Source organism: Neopsephotus bourkii, unplaced genomic scaffold, assembly GCF_033783945.1.
Source record: "Neopsephotus bourkii isolate Nb327-2 ecotype Australia unplaced genomic scaffold, CSIRO-AGI_Nbou_v1 NB_1189, whole genome shotgun sequence".
NCBI classification, from domain to species: Eukaryota; Metazoa; Chordata; class Aves; order Psittaciformes; family Psittacidae; genus Neopsephotus; species Neopsephotus bourkii.
In genome coordinates, this window is record NW_026901674.1 from 4,932,834 (window position 1) to 4,950,802 (window position 17,969).

At 42.5% G+C, this 17,969-nt stretch overlaps 1 protein-coding gene across 6 annotated transcripts in view; it reads left to right on the forward strand.

Annotated features, from left to right (window-relative positions):
• Nucleotides 1-1,758: 1,758 nt before the first annotated feature.
• The window catches only part of SHTN1 (shootin 1), a 65,756-nt gene continuing 49,545 nt past the window's right edge, over nt 1,759-17,969 (forward strand). For 2 of the 6 annotated variants that reach the window (XM_061364236.1, XM_061364237.1), the window contains exons 1-2: nt 1,761-1,941; nt 11,195-11,247. In XM_061364236.1, coding sequence (XP_061220220.1) covers nt 1,884-1,941; nt 11,195-11,247 — 111 coding nt within the window. In that variant the 5' untranslated portion in view covers nt 1,761-1,883. Of the gene's footprint in view, nt 1,942-2,101; nt 2,244-11,194; nt 11,248-16,670; nt 16,863-17,969 lie in introns of those variants that run through there. The other 4 variants (XM_061364241.1, XM_061364238.1, XM_061364239.1 and 1 more) reach the window with 4 other exon arrangements.

The following is a 17,969-nucleotide window of genomic DNA, read 5'->3' on the forward strand; positions in this document are numbered from 1 at the left end:
CACTTCCTCTACAGAGCCACTGTTTTTCCAAGATGATTTCCCATCCTTTACGTATGACTCCACCTCCTGAAGTATGAATTTATAACTTTCCATTTGGTACAGTTAAATGCATTTTGTGCTGACTAGTTCAAAATAAGATGACTAGCATAAGAACTCCTTTGCCTTACATGAGCATACCACGCTTGTGAGACACCAGTATAGCTCACATGGATCTCCTGGCTTCTTTCCAGGATGCTACACGTGTTAGCAACAACCTCTAGGACAGATAACACTGTAAAGCATCAATATGGAATCTCTTCAGCTTTTAAAGGTTTACTAGGTCAGCATGAGAAGACTAAAGGATGTGTTCTGGGAGGAAGGAGGCAGGAGGACAGAGCAACCCTTTGTAGTGAGGTCTTTTTCCTTTCCTTCCCAGATACTTCTAACTAATGTTGCCACGTCTATGGCAATGCTGTTTTCTGAACTGCCTGCCAAGGTGAACCACAGGTATTTGCCAAGAAGGTAGTGAGGTGTATGAATTGTACCTTCACCCATGCAATTCTTAAGATAGTTGCCACTCAGCTGATCGCTACTGAAGCTCAGCCAGAAACAGAGGCAGAAACAATTTCTGCAGTGCTCTCTGTGTCAGCCTTGGGATCAGCTGGGTAAGGCAACCATTTTAACAGACAGATCATCACTGGATCCCCTTCTTTTTCACACAGGGATCACCAGAGGGTTATAGGAACAGACTGGTTTGGGTTGAAAAGAACCTTAAAGCCCATCCAGCTCTAACCCCCTGCCACAGGCAGGGACACCTTCTACTAGAGCAGCTTGCTCCAAGCCCCTGTGTCCAGCCTGGCCTTGAACACTGCCAGGGATGGGGCAGCCACAGCTTCTCTGGGCACCCTGTGCCAGGGCTTCAGCACCCTCACAGGGAAGAGCTTCTGCCTAAGAGCTCATCTCAGTCTCCCCTCTGGCAGGTTCAAGCCATTTCCCTTGGCCTGTCCCTACAGGCCCTTGTCCCAAGCCCCTCCCAGGCTTCCTGTAGGACCCTTTAGGCACTGGAAGAAGTAGTAAAGGTGAGTAGGTAAATAAGGTAAGACAGGTAAGGATGAATAGCAGAGAACTGTGTTCTTCTGAGATGCACACAGCAGGGTCCCTGTTGTCCTCATGTTGTTCCAAAGCTGCCCTTAAGTGCTGGACACTGGAACTGCCATGCAGTTGATTTCCTTATATCCCCACAAACAACACTGCAACCCTCCAATTAGTTTTCTTTACAGCCTTTTAGCTTTCCTCATACCACAGCAGTCAATGTCCTCCATACCATCACTTTATGCCCTCCCACCACTCCTCTGGCCAGGGCACGAATCCCAAGTGGAAAGCTGCCCCATGCAAACAGTGCAAAGCGGCTTACTAAACCCACAAGCACCCGAAGGAGTTCAGGAGGACTTCCTCACAGCTTATGGGGCATTCATCGGTGGGGCTTGCCCCGGGTCTGGAGGTTAAGGCCTTCACTGTCCGTCTGTTTCAGCGTGACGGGGGCTGGCGTGTTGACTGTGCCAAGGGGGCTACAAGTACCTGGGTCTCCCCTGACCGGTAGCCTGTTGATGGGTCTTCCCCTCCTACCCCCTTGTTAAGCGCCCTCCGCTGCCCTGTCCGGCCTGAGGAGCAGCAGTGGAAGGGAAGGGGCCGCGGTGCGCACTCCTGTCACCGGTGCCCGCCCGCGGGCTGAGGTACCGCCGTGCCCGCACCCCCGCACATGCTCACTGGGGCGCCGCGGGAGTCTGGGCATGTGCAGAGCGGGCCGGGCTGCTCGCCGCGCCCGCCGCGCCCCGGGGCTCCGGCCGCCGCCCGCTGCCAGGTGAAGCCGCGCTAGGTAAGGTGGAGCGGGGCGGCCGGGCAGGATGAACAGCTCCGATGAGGAGAAGCAGCTGGAGCTGCTCGCCAGCCTCAAGGACCAAGGTAGGGGCGGGCGGTGCCGCGGGTCTTCCCCACCCCCCTTCTACATCCCCTCCTCTCCGCCGCCGCGGGCCCGGTGCTCGGCCGGGGGGAGCTCGGCCCCCGTGGGGCGGTGTGAGGCGGTGAGGGGGGCCAGGGGGTGTAAGGGCGGCACAGCTTGCGCCGGGGGCTGCCGGGGCCTGGGCATCCCCCGACCCCCTCTCGAAGCCAGGCCCCCCTCTCCGTCCATGAAGAAGGGATAAAAAAGCCTCAAGGGAATGAATCTGCTGCCTCGCCCCCCCGCAGGTGAGCTCGGCTGTCGCCGAGTGAGCGTGGGCATCGTGGTGGGTGATGGTGAGCAGGGTGAGGGCTGTGGCACACGGGCTGTCGCTGCTGTCATCCCAACCTTATGCCCATGATCAGGCTGGCGGCTGATGTTGATACCCTGGCTGGTGGTACTGGTGATCTTCGTTGTCTGGCCAGCTCCAGGGGTGAAGTTTATGTGCCTCGTTGTCTGTGGAGCTGAGCTTCATGTGGAATGAGGGCACTTTAGGCTTTACCTGACCTGGTATCGTGTCCTGTCTCCTACTCGGCATTGCAGAATCTGGTGCTAACCCAACCCATCAACACCCTCTATCTGCTCCCCATCAGTGTGCAAACTTCCCGCCGATAGCTTGAGGCTTGCCCTGATAATGCCATGAGCTTCTGTAGAGCCTTTGTAGTGAGGGTGTAAATGAAAGGAAGTGATTGTCGTGGGCTGGTTTGGTTCCCCATGTGAATCACTCTTGGTGCTTTAGTTGGAAAGTCCAGTACTTCAGCTGTGTAAGTGTTCAGCTTCGTGAGTGGGTAGCTTGGCTTAGAAACTAAACCACTGTAATAGTATGTATTCTGTAATAAAGGGCATGGAAACAACCCTGGATGCTCGAAGTGTAGCCCATTTAACTTCCCTGATCAGTCTACCCCCAAACCAAGTTGTTCCAGCAAAGTTTCTACCGTGGTTAAGTGTGTAGGCAACATCTGAAGAACCAGCATTACTGGCTGTTTGAATTGTGGACATCTGCTTGTGAGTTTGCATCAAGGGATTGGTGTGCCTCCTGTCTCACAGCTTCATACACAGTAGGTGCACTGTACCAGCACTTTAATTCGCAGCTGGTAGTTGGCTCAGCTGCATTCTCCTGGTCTCCCATAACCTGGGAGGAGCTGTTTGGAATGGACGTGTTGGACAAAGCTGTGTAAAAGTGAAGTTACGGGAATGTGGGTAGTGCCCCATTCATTCTGACCATTAATGCACTTGGTCACTTTTGCTATACAGCCAAAGCTTTTCTTAACCACATTACAGCTGGATATTCGCAAGGTCTTTATGATCTGCTTTGGCACTTATTTTTATTGGTTGTTTCCATATACTCAGCATTGTAAATTCATGATTACCAGCTGCACTAGGTAGATTGTGACTTAAAAGGGATACCAGTAGGTGTAAAACTCATGATAATCTTATAGATGTGTGTTTTAATAATATGGGAGCGAAATATAAGGCTAAAAATCTGAGTTTTCTTTCTAACTGTTCCTCTCCAGTACTGTTGGCTCCAGAGGAGTTGCCTGTGCCAAAAGGACAGTTGCTAAAATGACAATAATAAGTTGCAAAAAAAGGCAAGTTTGGGTTATTCTTTAGGAAATCCTAACCTGTTGAAATTGGTTATACTGGGGCTTCAGTTCCAGTGTCTGTGAGTCTTTTGCTCAAGTGGTCTGCGTATCCTTTAATGCCTAATGAAATTTCCTGGGACTGCAGAAATTAGTTCAAGGGAAAGCTTCTGTAATTTGAGGACTGGCTGTCCCAGATCCACTTGAGCTGTTGAAATAGAAGCTGTACTTGGCAGCCCTGTCCTGTTAGGCACTGTTCTTGGTGGATGTTTGTATATTGTTGTGAGGCTAACGATTGCTTTTGTAGCTGTATGGCTGGTGAGGAAGTTGTTTTATATAGGTGAAAAGTTACCCAGTGGAAAGCTTAAGAAAACACTCTTCTATGTGCTGTTTTGTATCTAAACCAGTGCAAAGCTATGGCTGCACACTGTAGTTAAGTTAGTAGTTAAATTATGTTAACTGGTGAGTCTGAGGTTCCCAAAGTAATGATTCCAAGTGAGGAAAAGGTGCATAAAATTATCCTAACAGTAATGACCTCAATATTGTTACTGTAGGAAAGTAAATTTCCTTCCTCTTTGTACCCTGTAAGTTTGAGTATATAGTTTCCCTTCCATTCTTACTGAAAACAAAATAAGGCTATTGTAGACACTAACAGCATTCCTTAAGGAATTTTAAGATGCTCTGTTAAACAGAGGCAGCATGAAAAGAAGGAAGAAAAGTCTTGATTTTCCTCTTTACTGCTTCCAGATGTAGGTAATGGTGTTGGTTTGGAAGTAAATGCATTTGATGGAAGGACCTGCTCTCTCTGAGTATTTGGGGTAATGGGTGTATACACTTATCTTGTCTCACCTTTATTGCATTTGGAGTGACATGTGGATTCAGATTACCATAACATTATGGTCTGTAGTCAGATTTCTCTGAAACACTCATTGATTTAGGGGGCAAGTGGGGGGCTTCAGAGAACATGGTTCAGTAACCCTTGTTTGGTTTCTCTTTCTGGGTGTGTTTTTCTAGTCTTGAGAAACTTGCCTGGCACCAGGTAGCTAAACTGTCTGAGAAGCCACGTGAAAGGTGGAGGGGAAGGCAAGTCCCAGTGTACGTGGCTGATTGCTGTCATGTCTCAACTGCTGCTTGTCCTTAGGATTCCTAAGACTGAACCTGAGGCAGGTGTTTTGCAGCTCTTTGCTCAATTCTTAATGGCAGTTGTGACACTGACTCGTGTCTGGGCGAATTCACTTCGCTGTTTGGCAGAGCTCTGAACAGCGACAAGGACACTGATGCTGTCTGTGTGCAAGATGTGCTTATCTTTTACCCATGCTGAATTTTCCAAGCCCTGTGTGTTAGACTCAGATAGCTGATAATGATCATTCTTTGTCTGGTTTCTTTACCAAGTTTAAGGTGAGCATTATGCAGAAACACGATCTCTGTGTTGATATTTAGGACTTTAAAAAGTGTTGAGTTTTAATCCTTTGACTGGCTTTCAGCGATGGCTTGGTTTGATAAAGCAGCTCCACTATAAAATATTAGCATTACCTAACTAAGTGTGATTTCCACATTTCTGTTGAACTGCCTCTTATAATTCCTATGGATAAGACTTAAAACTGAAACAAAAACAGATCAAGGGGTCAAAACCTTGTGTTATTATTGGTTGGCTGTAAAACCTGAGCAAACCTGCAGCAAACTGACTAACAGCTGCATTGTAACAGTAGCTGATTACCTGCCTGGAAAGTTGCCTTGTTTGTCTTTGGTTTAATTGGCACTGCTGGTACTTTGCCCTTAAAGACAGAGTCATCTGCTGTGGTCACTTCTTTGTTCAGTTGAAAACAGGAGTCAGCAACCAGAATGTGTGGAGTTACAAACTGAGTAAAATTACTTCATCTGCCACTGTCATAGTCACATTTCTGGTTACTTTGCTAAAGTGCAATGATTAACAACTACTGTTAAATACACGTATATTGAATGTGTTTGTATTGCCTGGCTTTTCTTGATGAGTTTTAAAGCTCTTATCTTGCTCTGTGTTTGTTGGCTGGATTTCAAGTGTGATGATATCCAGTCTCTAGTCCTGTGGCTCTATTTGATCTCTTAATAAAAATGTGACAGAACCTTTGGATAAGGGAACACCATATATCTTCTAAGGAACAGACTGCCAATTTGACAGCAATATCTCAGAGAGTACTTTTAAAGTATATGCTATTGACAAGCTCGTAATGTGGTTTGACAAATACGTTCTTTGTGGCAGATGGGTAACTTTTTATAGCCAGAGGAATTTCTCTGTTTAGGGGAGGGTATCTTGCTGGCTGCTATATTCTCTTCCTAGGTCATTGGCTCTATAGATTATTTCTTTTTCCCTATGTGCTTGTGTATGTTGGTATTCCTGCACAGCAGTCATCACTCCCCAACAGAACCCATTCTGCTTGAATGTTTAATTCATTTATTACAGTTTTAAAGTGTTTCCCATTTCACTTTCTTGTATAGAACTGTATGTGTTTTTCAGGACCTTGTGAAGACCAGCCTTTGGGTGTGAGCTTCGTGGCTGGGCTTTATCAGGCAGTGGTGTGTTTAATTTCCCGGTCCAGTTTGCAGGAAGCTGCAGGGTGCAAATTTGGGGTCTCATTAAAGCATTTCTTTGTATATATTTTACAGATTTGAATAAAATCAAAGCATGTGGGAACTGACTCACAGTATTTGTACTCACCGCTTACCTTTGTATACTTACACCTACGATTTTTATTTACTTATTTGTCAAGTATATTCTTTTTCACGTATATTTTTCAAGAGCTGTTTGGTAACAGAGTCTTGTAGATATCAGCTGGTGTAACTGATACATGACCTGGTTTGGCTGCATAAGCTTTAGGCCTAATAAAAGGTTCATATATTCTGACTCAAGATTTGGAGTTATTGTGAGGTAATGGATATAATGCCATCGTACACGTTCACCTTTATACAAGCCCATAAGTGCTCATTCTTTAGCTCCATCTCTTTTTCATGGAGGCCCAGGAGATAATGTGCTTGTAGGGAAACCACTGCTACTTGAGAGAGGGTTTGTACAACAGCCCTGGCCTGCCTCTTCCTCTTCCAAGTACACTGGGAATGAGGAGTGTGGTGGCAGCACTCCCAATAAAGCTTTTGGTTCAGTGTTGCTGTCAGGGGTAATTCTCTCTCTAATGAGGCATCCAAACCTGCAAAAAGCCAGTTGTTAAGTTTACATCTACAGCCGAAAATGCCTTCATTAGAATAGCTTGGTTCATCTGAAGCAAAGGACTTCTTGCACTCAAAGCTTTTTTTCTTGCCTCTACCGGCAAAGACATGTCTCATCCATAGTCAAGAAGAATAAATAGTAGGAAGACACTTGCTTCCTCTGACAGCTGTACTTGCTATTTTGATTAAATAAGTAGGTTTGAAATGCTGAAGTGGCACTACTTGTTGCTTTGGCATGGAAGGGCTCTGGGTCTACTCGAAGGCCACCCTGGTTTAAATATAAGTGCTAAAGTTCACGAATGTAGCATTTTTAAGGTGTTTTTTTCTTTTTTTTTAATCTCTATTTTTTGGTATTCAGCTTTAGAAAAGGGATTGATGAATTATTTAATAAAAAGACTAGGAAAACTCTTACCACATCGCTGTGTAAATGAAAGGGTCTTTTTGGTTATTCACTGTGAATCATAGTCATATTCTTATGACCTTGTTTCACTAATAAGTGTTTTTTTTTAGCCATAGTAAGTATCTAATATATAAAACATCTAGTTCAGATAACACATAGTTTCTGTTAGCAAATCCAGGTTCAGGAGACACAGGTTCACAATTAAAAATCAAAAGACTAAGTTATAATTAAAGAGCTTCTGTACACAAAGGTCCCTGCTTAATTTAATACAGATCAAGAGCATTGATAGATGTTGACAGGACAGTCCCTTCTGGCCAGATGAGCTGTAGTGTGAGTAGCTGGTGAGTATGCCTGGTCATGTTATGAAGGAGCACTCTGTGTTCACTCATATTGGCTTTTCCGTAGTTTGAGTGTTTTGCAGTAAGAGCAGGGATTATGTTTTGGGTGCATTAAGGATGTTTTATTAGCCCAAAATAATCTGTTCTTGTCTCTCTTTTTCCCACCTTTTTTCTCTCCTTAGCCTTGAGATGAAGGCGTAGTGTTGTCCTCTTGCTGCATGAAGTTAATCTGAGGCAAAGAAATGGGATTTGTGTCCTGATAAATCATTTATGTAATACTGCTGTATATCAGGAGTAATTTTACTAAGGATAAACTGAAGTTGGGGTCAGACAGCAACAGTATCTCAAGAGGCCTCTTACACATATTGATTACATTTTGTCAGGATTCACTGGAGGCTGATGAGTACAGTGTAGGTGGTTTACTATCAATATATGCTACATTACTGATTCTTTGAGAAAATTATGGGTAGTTCTGGCATTTCAGTATCACTTTAGTAAAGCATCTTGTTTCATTCATCACTGGGAAACCTCTCGGAGAAGGTTTGGGAAAGTTTTTATACAACAGGATTTATTGCTTGTCAATCTATAAATAAGGAATGGTGATGCTTCTTAATATACCAAAGAGTGTTTTAAGGCTAATAATCAACATGAGATTTGGAACATGTGAAGTGTTGCCTAGTGCTGCTGGTATTAATTGTTGTAGAGTAGTTTTAGAACACAGAAATCATTGTCACCTTTATGCCATTTATGCTTCAGTGAAGGTTACATAAACTCTTGACTTTTTTTTGTGGATGGCCTCAGAACTTCGCTGTACATAAACCACTTGAAAAACGTTGTGCAAAAGCATCCCAATAAGCCCCACAATATTAAAAAAGGGAAAAAGTCCACCAACTTGCATCTTCTGCCTTTGCAGAGAATCTGATACGGAGCAGAAAATGTGTGTGGTCATTTAGAAATCTTACTTGTTTCCAGGCCTGATAAAAACTGTAGTTTCTTTGTTAATTTACTGTTTAATAACTCCATACCTGAAAATATGAATGATGGATTTTTATGGAATCATCATCTAGAGGTTGCCATCCACAAAGAACATTCTCATATTAAGATATCACATCCTTACTGTGCATTAGCTGTATTCAAGCAAGAACTAGTAGTTTTGCATTAATGGTATCGTAAAAAGACTCTGAAGAAAGTTGCTGTGTGAGTGCAGCATAAAATAGTTGATGATTTTGTGTTTGTTCCGTAAGGAGCCATGAACAGTAAAATGGGAAGGGCTGCCCTGAGCAAGGAGTTTAATCCCAGTCTTGCGCAGGTGCGCCCTTACACAACATGCCAGCAATTCCCGGTAAGTTCTTATCCTTGTTTTTCAGTAGCTTGTTCTTGTATCCATGCCTTAAGGGCTGGTGATTCAGAGTTCTCAGTTCTCTGGGCATGTGAGGAGAGCTGTCAAGGGTGGGGCAAACCTATATTTACATTTTTTGGTCGTTTATAAAGTACTGAATAACAAGTATGCGTTTGCCTTAAAGGTGATCAAACACCACCAGTTTTCAAATATGAAGAAGCTTGAGTGTATCTGTTTCCTTTCCTTTTTTTCCTTTTCTTTTTTTTCATCTGGATGCTAGAAATCTCTTCCCTTGTTTTCCCAAAGGAAACAGGGAAATGGCTTAGAAGTGGAACAATGATGGAGAGGCATAGGTAGAGCTTTCGAGTTCCTGTGTAGGAAATGCTGTTTCACTTAAGGTGCTCTTTATTAGAGTAACTGCATCAGCATGGTTTCTTCACTGTTTATCTACCTGTTGGGTTGTTTTTTGCCCTGCTTCTTGAGTATGGGAGATAGCAGGGGTCTTGGTAGCAAAGTAAAGGGATGGGTAGGAGACATTAGTTATAGTGGTGTGGGGATGCAGGGCACATTTTTAAGAAGCTGGTTTGTTCATTCTCGCTCTATAGATCCACCATTTTAGTTGGATGAGCAGGAGGAAGGAGTTTTCCTACACGTTGAAATAATCAAATTTCAGGCAAGTTTGCATGTGGACTGCAACTTTGTTTTCAGTAGGTTTATTTAATGTTTTTGATTTGAAGGCCCTGGGTTGCTGATCACAGCTGAGCTGAGATTCTGGCTAAGAGATTTCTAGCATTCCTTCATTTCGCTTTCTAGTTAATATAGTTAGCAGGGTCTTGCCATTTCCCTGTTGCTGGTCCAGGCACACAAGAAGCATCGGCGTTTTGAGTTAGTAGCCCAGGAGCTAATACTGCAGTCTATCCCATCCTTCATGTATCTCAGTCATGCATCTCTAAACTGAAATGATCTTGGAGAAAAGAGGGTAACATGAGGTTTTTACATCTAAAGTACTTCTGCTGCTGCGAGTAACAGGCATGCTGAAGGCAAATAAAACAGTGGTGCTGTGGACCTAGCTTCTAGGAGTGAGTTGAGTTAGTTTTATTTCAATGGGTTTTGAAATAGTGGGGAGGAGGGAGAAAAGGAACATAACAACAGCGCAAAGTACAACTCCATTTGTAAGAGCTTCTCATTGGAAAAAGTTTAATTATCTAAAGCTAGAAGGAGCTAGCAGTTTTTCAGGTGGCTAATCTACCACTCTACATGTTCATGCCTTCAGATGTAGGGTAAAACATGTTAAATTTAGGATGAAACTCCAACATCTCTGCTGTCATTACCTGAAAACTATATATTCATACCCTCTATCTGGTTTTAATGCATTTGGCTTGAAATAAAACCTGTATTCTAGTATAGCCTTTCTTGGGTACAAGGGGAAATCTGAGGAGATACTAAGGGGCTGGACTAAGATGCATAGTGATGTGAGCAGCCCTCTCATTTTATTGTTGCAGTATGAATCTTGAAGACTGAACAGTGCTGTTTCATGTCAAGGTTGGTTTCTGTAAGGTTTGGTAGTGTTTCCAGCTTCTGTCTAGTGACAATAAAATGTCTATGGTTTCAAAGACCAAACAGCCCACATGGGACACACTTGAAAGAATAGAATTGGGAAGTTGTGGCAATAATGACACATCCCTAAGGTAGTAAAATAATAGGTTTAAGAAAGACACATGAAAATCTGCAGTAAAGTGGAAGTTGAATTGGTAGCTGATAGATTGTTCTGCATATCATTAGTGGTTGAAACAATGGACCTGCAGTATCCTGGAGGTTGATCCCTTCCCTGCTGATCCCTGCAGCTCAGTTCCTGTGTGATCTTGGATAAATCATTCGATCTTTTCATGTCTGCACTGTGGAGTTTAAAGAAGAAAACCTCTCCTAGGACTCTTGTTGGAAGGAAATGTGAATAAAGGAAGGTACTCAGCTGGTCTGGATGTACATGTGTCTCAGTATTTCTTTAACCATGCTTTCTAGCATTGATCTGTAAGCTGAGCCAGTGTGGCTTTAAAATGGTGACTGCAAGCCAGTACATTCACCTTGTAATTTTTGAACTCTATCAATAAGATTGTTTAACTCTCCATTGATCAGAAATTGATTGTTTGAGGAGCCACCATCTTACTCAGACACTTTCCAATTACTTCAATTCTAGAAGTACATCCAGTTCATCTGTGGACTATTAATGAAGTTTATGACCCATGTTATATAAGAAGTCTGTGTAGATAGCCAGAAGAGCTTTACAATAAATGAAATGGAGAGCTAATTTAACCAAAGGAGGTGCTGCAGCATTAACTTTATTCTTTTTCTTTTTTCCCTACATAGCTGTTGGCGAATATGAAGAGCTTAGAGCAGAAAATAAGAAAACGAAAGAAGAGGTTTGTATCTCCTGATTCTTATTTATAATACTAAAATGCTAAATATCAGAATACCCTATTGACTATGGCAGGTTGTTGTCTGCTTTTGTGAGCTCAGCTCGTTATTTACAAGTAGTAAGTATTAGTTGTACTTATATGTATTAAGGAGCAAGGAGTACAACTTCCAGCAGCTATTTTATCTGTTCTATTCCAGAAAAGTTTATTTTTTTATATATATATATTTATATATATATGATTGATGCTATAGCCAGTTTGCCTATGGTTGCAGTGTGGGCACAGACCAAGTAAAGTGTTTAGATATTCTTAGGAAAACTTGTTTCTCTTGGATCTGAAAATTGTTTATTACAACTTGATTTGCACAGTCAGACTTCCTGAAAAGAAAATAAAACAATTCTGCTTATCCAACCCTTCTGAAAATTCAGAACGTGGGAATATGGTTTCTGAAGGTATTTGAAGTCTCCAACCCAATTTTTAATAGCAGAGCAAAATACCTTTACTTGCAGGATGGTACTGCAGTGTAAAATGAATTCTCAGCATCCTTCTGTGAAATCTGGTGCCTGTACAACTTGAAAAGCTTTAAATGTATTGGCTGAACTTCACACATTACTACAAGCCTATTGTTTCAGTGTTTAGAGATACTGGAGTAAGAAATAATGACTAGTTTCTAGATTGTTCCTTGTAATTACAATGAACTGTCTTTATAGGAGTAAAATTAAGCACATTAAGTATCTTTTTTTACTCAGGACTCTTGTTCATTCACTATGCCTGCTTTCTGCGAGGAAGCCAACAGGAACAGAGTGCTCAGATTTGATGGCAGTGTTACGTTGCATAAATCCATGTCAGTGTGCAAAAGGTTTTTAGCAGATACCTGCCAAAAGAAACTGAGGCCACTAAAAGCCTCTTACTAATTCTAGATAGTGAAGAAGGCAGAGAAGTTGGTGCTGCACTATACTGTAAACAAAAAATACTCCTTTCACCAGTATTACTGAGCTGAAGATGTAAGAAATGTTAGTTTTCAGATCCCTGTTAGCTGCCAAAGCATATAGGTTATTTTAGCTTTTTATGAAGTCATTTCTGAAGGCTCACTTCTAGTCCAGTTTTTATAAATGTTGCAACTCAAGGCATTGGGGAGATCTTGTCCTTAACTACTGTATCATTCTTGAAGAAAACTTGAAGCTTATCTTCATGTTATGCTTCAGCAGTGATTATGTCTATTTCCATTGAGCTCAGCATAATGTGCTTCACTCCCTCCTCCCCACTGGCCTCCTCATCTTTTTTACTATGCTTGTTGCTGCATTTCTGTTCTGCTGTCCTACACCAGAGCCTTAGATATCCTGGGAAATACATCCTCTATTTTTGCAGTTTGGAAGACTGTGGCAATTCATGTCAGGGTGCTCAGAAGGAAAGGAGAATGAAACTGAGTTAGACCAAGAGCCGATCTAGCCCAGTATCCTGTCTCTGACAGCAACAGAGAGGGAGTAGCGTAAAAGCCTGTATAACACCTCCACAGAGTACTCTTCTGATCTCCAAAACACTTGCAGCTTGGGGACTTCCTCAGCTGCATGTGGTCTCAGCATGTTCTGCCCTCCACAGCTCTCTCCCTTGAATTTGTCCTGTCCTCCCAAGCCCATGCTGATGGCTGATTTCAGTCATGTGTGAGGAGTTTCACTCCAGGCCTGTCCACTGCTCTTCTTTATTCCTTGCTCGTCTCTCTCACAAGGCTTCTTTCCTGTAAGAGCATCTCTCTAGCCACTCCTTGTGTTTCTTTCGAAGATTGATATGATGGTTTTCAGAATACTTGCATAACAAGTGAAAATCCTACACTTGTGAGCACATGGGGATTACATCCACAAATTAAGCACGTGCTCAGGGTTGGAGGATTTTCGGTTCTTACACAAGTGTTCTCCATCCAAGAAGCTGTATCCTGCAAACTGGGGGCTTGTGTAAGCAGTCCTGCTTAGTTGCTTAAGTGCTTGGGCTCAAGTGGCTCAGTGTGAGGCCCTGAGTGCATTTCTTCCACAAAATCTGCTGGTACAGAGTTCTTGGTTTTATTTGCTTACAGTGCCAATACTGGAAGAAACTATGCCTTGAGTTATTGCAAGGTTGGGTAATCCTGAAAGCTCATTAATGGCTTTAACTTTGTATCTTAGTTTATGCTTTGCAGGATCAAACCTGATATTGGAGGAAGTATAGCAGAGGTTATCTTTGCCTGTGGGTCTGGGAAGTTGTGGGTGCATTCAGTTCCAGTTTCTGCCACTGTCTGTCAGTATGAGTGTAAGCAGATGGCTTCCTCTCTGTCAGTTGTGGTCCCGTAATTGCATTGGTAGGAGGAAGACAAGTGAAACTGCTTTTCAGCAAAGGACTTGGAGGTTATTTGTGGCAGTAGCACACAGGAGTTAGACAGGGATCTGTATCTGTGTGCTTTCGACACGCTCTGGAGTTTTTTTCCTAAGTCACCACTGCACTTGTATGGCTCTGAAAAATGAGCTTTGCCCTGGAGAAATGATCTTAGTTTACATTAGAAACATGGGACTTGGTGTATAACGGGCAGCTAACTTAAAATGTGTCCTGAGTCTCCATTTTATATGGCAGGTTCTTCAATTCAAGGCATCAAAAACAGGGGGCTTTGAGCAATATGGTCTAGTGAAGGTGTCCCTGCCCGTGACAGGGGTTGGAACTGGAGGGTCTTTAAGGTCCCTTTCAACCCAGACTATTCTGTGTAAAACTGACTTTTATGTAGGTTACTTTGTTCAAAGCCCTGCTACCTAGAAGGGCATGAAAATTAAGGAGCAAAATATAAGATCTTTGATCCATAGTGTGCCTTCCTCATTGTCTTCCTAAACTGCCATTTGGTGGGGTCTCTGACAGGCATTTTTTTAATTAATATTTTTAAATCCTTTGAAAACCCAGAGCAGAAATGATATTATCAGATTACTTCTCTTAGGTCATCCTTTTAATTGAAATAACAGACTAAACACACATGCCAGTCCCCCCCAAACAGATAACTAACATTCAGTTGCACACAAATGTAGATCACTTAATATGCAGTTCTGACGTATTCAGAGACAGATCATGAATAAATATTTGACTACTTGCTAATCAGACAGAAATGACTCTGAACACTTGGTTTTGACAGTGTTTTGTCATGCTGCCAGTAGGGAAAAGAAAAAAGGAAGGCGAGACAGCTATCCAAAACAGTAGGTGTAATACTGTATCTCTGATACATCATTCACGGTGTTTGCTCTGTTAAAGCAAATGTATAGAGTGGATTATATGTTTTGTCACCAAATGGGAATGGGGAAGGGATTCTGCTTTGATGACATGCTTATTCTTCTGTAAGTAGAGTATAGCAAACGTCAGATGACACTTGTGAGCACTGTACCAAACTCATAATTTTACAACAAGCATTAAATCTGCATAAATTTCACAGTCTGTGTAAATGGGAAAGAATGCATATTGTGTCACTTAGCAATGGCTTGATTGACTATATGGCTACTGTGTGAACTTCTTGCATCTTAATATCTGGACTGAACAATCTCCTTCTTGTTTCTGCCCTTTGAAGGTCTTTTACTTGAAGTGAGTAGGAGCTTATGTGCAGAACAGTTGGTAATAAAGAAGCCTGTTAGAATAGGCAAGGAGTTCCCTGAAGTTAGTGGCAAGGAGATGATGTATTCTCAGGCTTCCAGCAGGTTGTGTGCACCAACCTCCCAACTGTCCTGGTGTTGTGCTAGCTTCCAGTACAGACCAAGTTCATGCACTGCTGTTTGCCTCACTGTATATGCAGCATTTGGTTTGAATGCCAGCGACATGTACATGATAGACTTGCAGGCAGCGTACCAGTTCTCTGTGCTAGAAATGAAAGTGTTGCCTTGTGTACCTAGAAGGCAAAAATCTGAAACTGAGTGGGATCAGCAAAGCTCCTCAACTTGCTCCTGCAGAGATGAGGAATTCAATGGAGTTATTCACAAAATGAATTTTGGCAACTGAATTGTTAGTTTGCTTCTAAAAAGACAGATGCAATGGTGTGGTTTTTTTTATTGCCAGAAAATTATCATTGACTCCTATGGCTAATTCAGGACTAGAATGGGAAAATTGTCTATCACCATTTATTTTTTATTGGGATAATAAATATTAGATTAAAAATATAGTGAGTAAAATGATATAAATGCTCATTTTCCTCTGCTGAGAAGCTGAAACTCTTAACAAAATAAAGTTTAAAATGGAAAACATATGGACAATCCAGGAGCTATCAACCTTTTTATTATTATACTTTTTATTTGAGGGTGCTTTGGAGTATGGAGCTGTCTGCTAATACTGACAAGGAGAGACTTAGTAAATACATGAAAGCTCTTTCTCAACAGTTGCAAGTGCTTGAATGGGAAACATGAACAGTAGATTTTATAGCAATGTTATGCTAGTCATCTTCTAATATTTAGGATTAGTGATTTTTTTTAATTAACAATCCTAATGTATATGCATTAAACTCCCTTTTTGAAAAGTGAGGTGGTTGTGAATTTCTGAGAGCAGATCTCTCTCCTAAGTTTTGATCTTTTAATTTTCCTGTTTTAAAGGTAAGGTCAGTTCATTTTAAGGGATAACAATAGTTTTTTTATGATGAGACATAATAGGAATATTTAGTTTGCTAAACTTTCAAGTTTGAAACAGTAACAAGTAGTTAAAGACAATCTCAACTTTATGTAATTCTTAGGAAAATTGGAGCTAAACTAGTTTTTTTGGTAGGACTTGCAGCAGCTCTGCTTGCACAGGTTTGATTGCAAGACAAAAAGCAAAGTGCTTCCCATTGATCGTTTCAGCAAGGGCAACAATCTCCCGCTCTCCTTTTCTTCCTGCTCTTTCATTCTGAAGCACAGTAGCAGAGAAAGGAAAATACTGAGGAAGCTACAACTGGGAGCAGGAATTGCTCTGCAGAGACCAAAACTCACAGACCCTGATTGTGCAGAGAAACATGCGTCGCTATCGGGAGAATAGTCAGCTTGCTGTGGTCCAGATGGAGCTCTCTCTGCAAACAGCACTCAAGGTGAAGTGGAATAGGTCACTGAACTTCCCCTTTCGCTGCACCAGGAAAGCTGTTAATGCCTTACAGTGTGTTGCTGGAGGATTTCAAAAGGAGTTTTTCCTATCATTGGGATAGGGAGTGTACAGCATCGTCTACATCAAGGTTCCCATCAGTAAGAAAGTGTCTTGTTGACTTCCACAGGCAATAGATCAGATCCTTAAAGAGCTCAATCTTCCTGTTTTTTAAACTGAGCATTAAAAATCTCTTTCTTATTTAATGCGCAGTGGGCTGAAAGCTTGCAGCGTGCAGAAAAATCCGTGGGTGAAGTATGCCAGTGTGGTGACAGTGTCTCTTTTGTCAAGTACAAAGAGGCAGCAGCTCACAGTCATCCCCCTTCTGCAGCTGGGCTGTGTTCTGTAGGAGCAATCAGGAAGACTTTCTGTGTTTTTGATGCCTGTTTTAGACTGCACTTCTACCGGTAAGGTAACACTGAGGAAACAGAGGGGAGACAGCAAGATTCGTGCACAGATTTTCCTTCCCCACCTCTCCTGTGTAGGATTCTCTAAACAGCTCCTTTGTTAACAGGGCCAGATGAACGGTGAGTCCTTGTCCGGTGCCGCTTGCTTAGTACATCTTGCTGCTTCTTAGCACATCATGTTGCTTCTGCAGCTCTGCCTTGTTTCACAGAACTTTACAGGAGCTGGTGACTAACCTGTGTCCCCATCTCAGCTGCTGCCCTCACCTTATCATCCCAGTGACAAGAGAACACTTGCTCACTTCTGTTTTATAATTGTTCACCTGATACAATTATGGAAAAGAGAGATTGCTTGTTGAGTGCAGCTCCTTTTGCTCCCACAGAGAGCCATCAGCAGCAGCTTCCAAAGCCTGCATGGGGGCTGCCCCTGAAGCAACATCAGTGGCATCCTCTGCTTGCCCAGGAGCAGATCCTTCTTTGGGTCTGATCCAAGCTCCTCTGGAGCTGATGGAAAGGCTCTCTCTTGAATTTGGCTGCCTTTGAATCAGGCTCTTCCCCTTCTTGTTACTTAACAGCAGGCTCCTTTCCCGGCTAACTGAAAGTGGGTTCTCATGTGGAAAAACTGAAAATCAAGCAAAATTAGTTCAGTTGGTTTTTTTTTCCCAGTTCTGTTCCAGTGACCAGTGTCCTTGTTCTTGCAGTTACACCGTAAAGAGCTCAGTCACACAGATCTCTTCCAAAACTTAACTCATGGTCTTACGTTGATTTATTACTGTGAGCATAGGCAGCCGCATGTGAGGAAGGATGTCTGCTATGCCGTGTGTGTAAGACACATTGTGTGCCAGTCATACTTCCCCCTGGGTCATGTGTTTTTCACAGCGTGGTTAATCACTGACTGTGGCTCTTGGGAACTTTACTTATTTCTTTGTGAGTTCTGTCATTGGCTTATGGAAGTGGTTTTCTTAGAGAAGTCTATTTAATGTCTGTTTTATTCTTTCTTGTTGGGGAAACTTTCAATCTCAAGATCAGTGGTTGCAGTCCTGTGTAGTATTAGTATTAACCCCCAAAGCAATAAAGATGGGGTGACAGGAAATCCTTAGAGCATGAAGGTGGCTGTTCTCCCTTCTTCAAGGGTGAAATTTGGCTCATGAGATTGGGAAACCGAACAGCATGTCCCTGTTTATTGGCTTTGAGGTTTTCTTTGCCCATGGTAGGTATAGAAATGTAAGC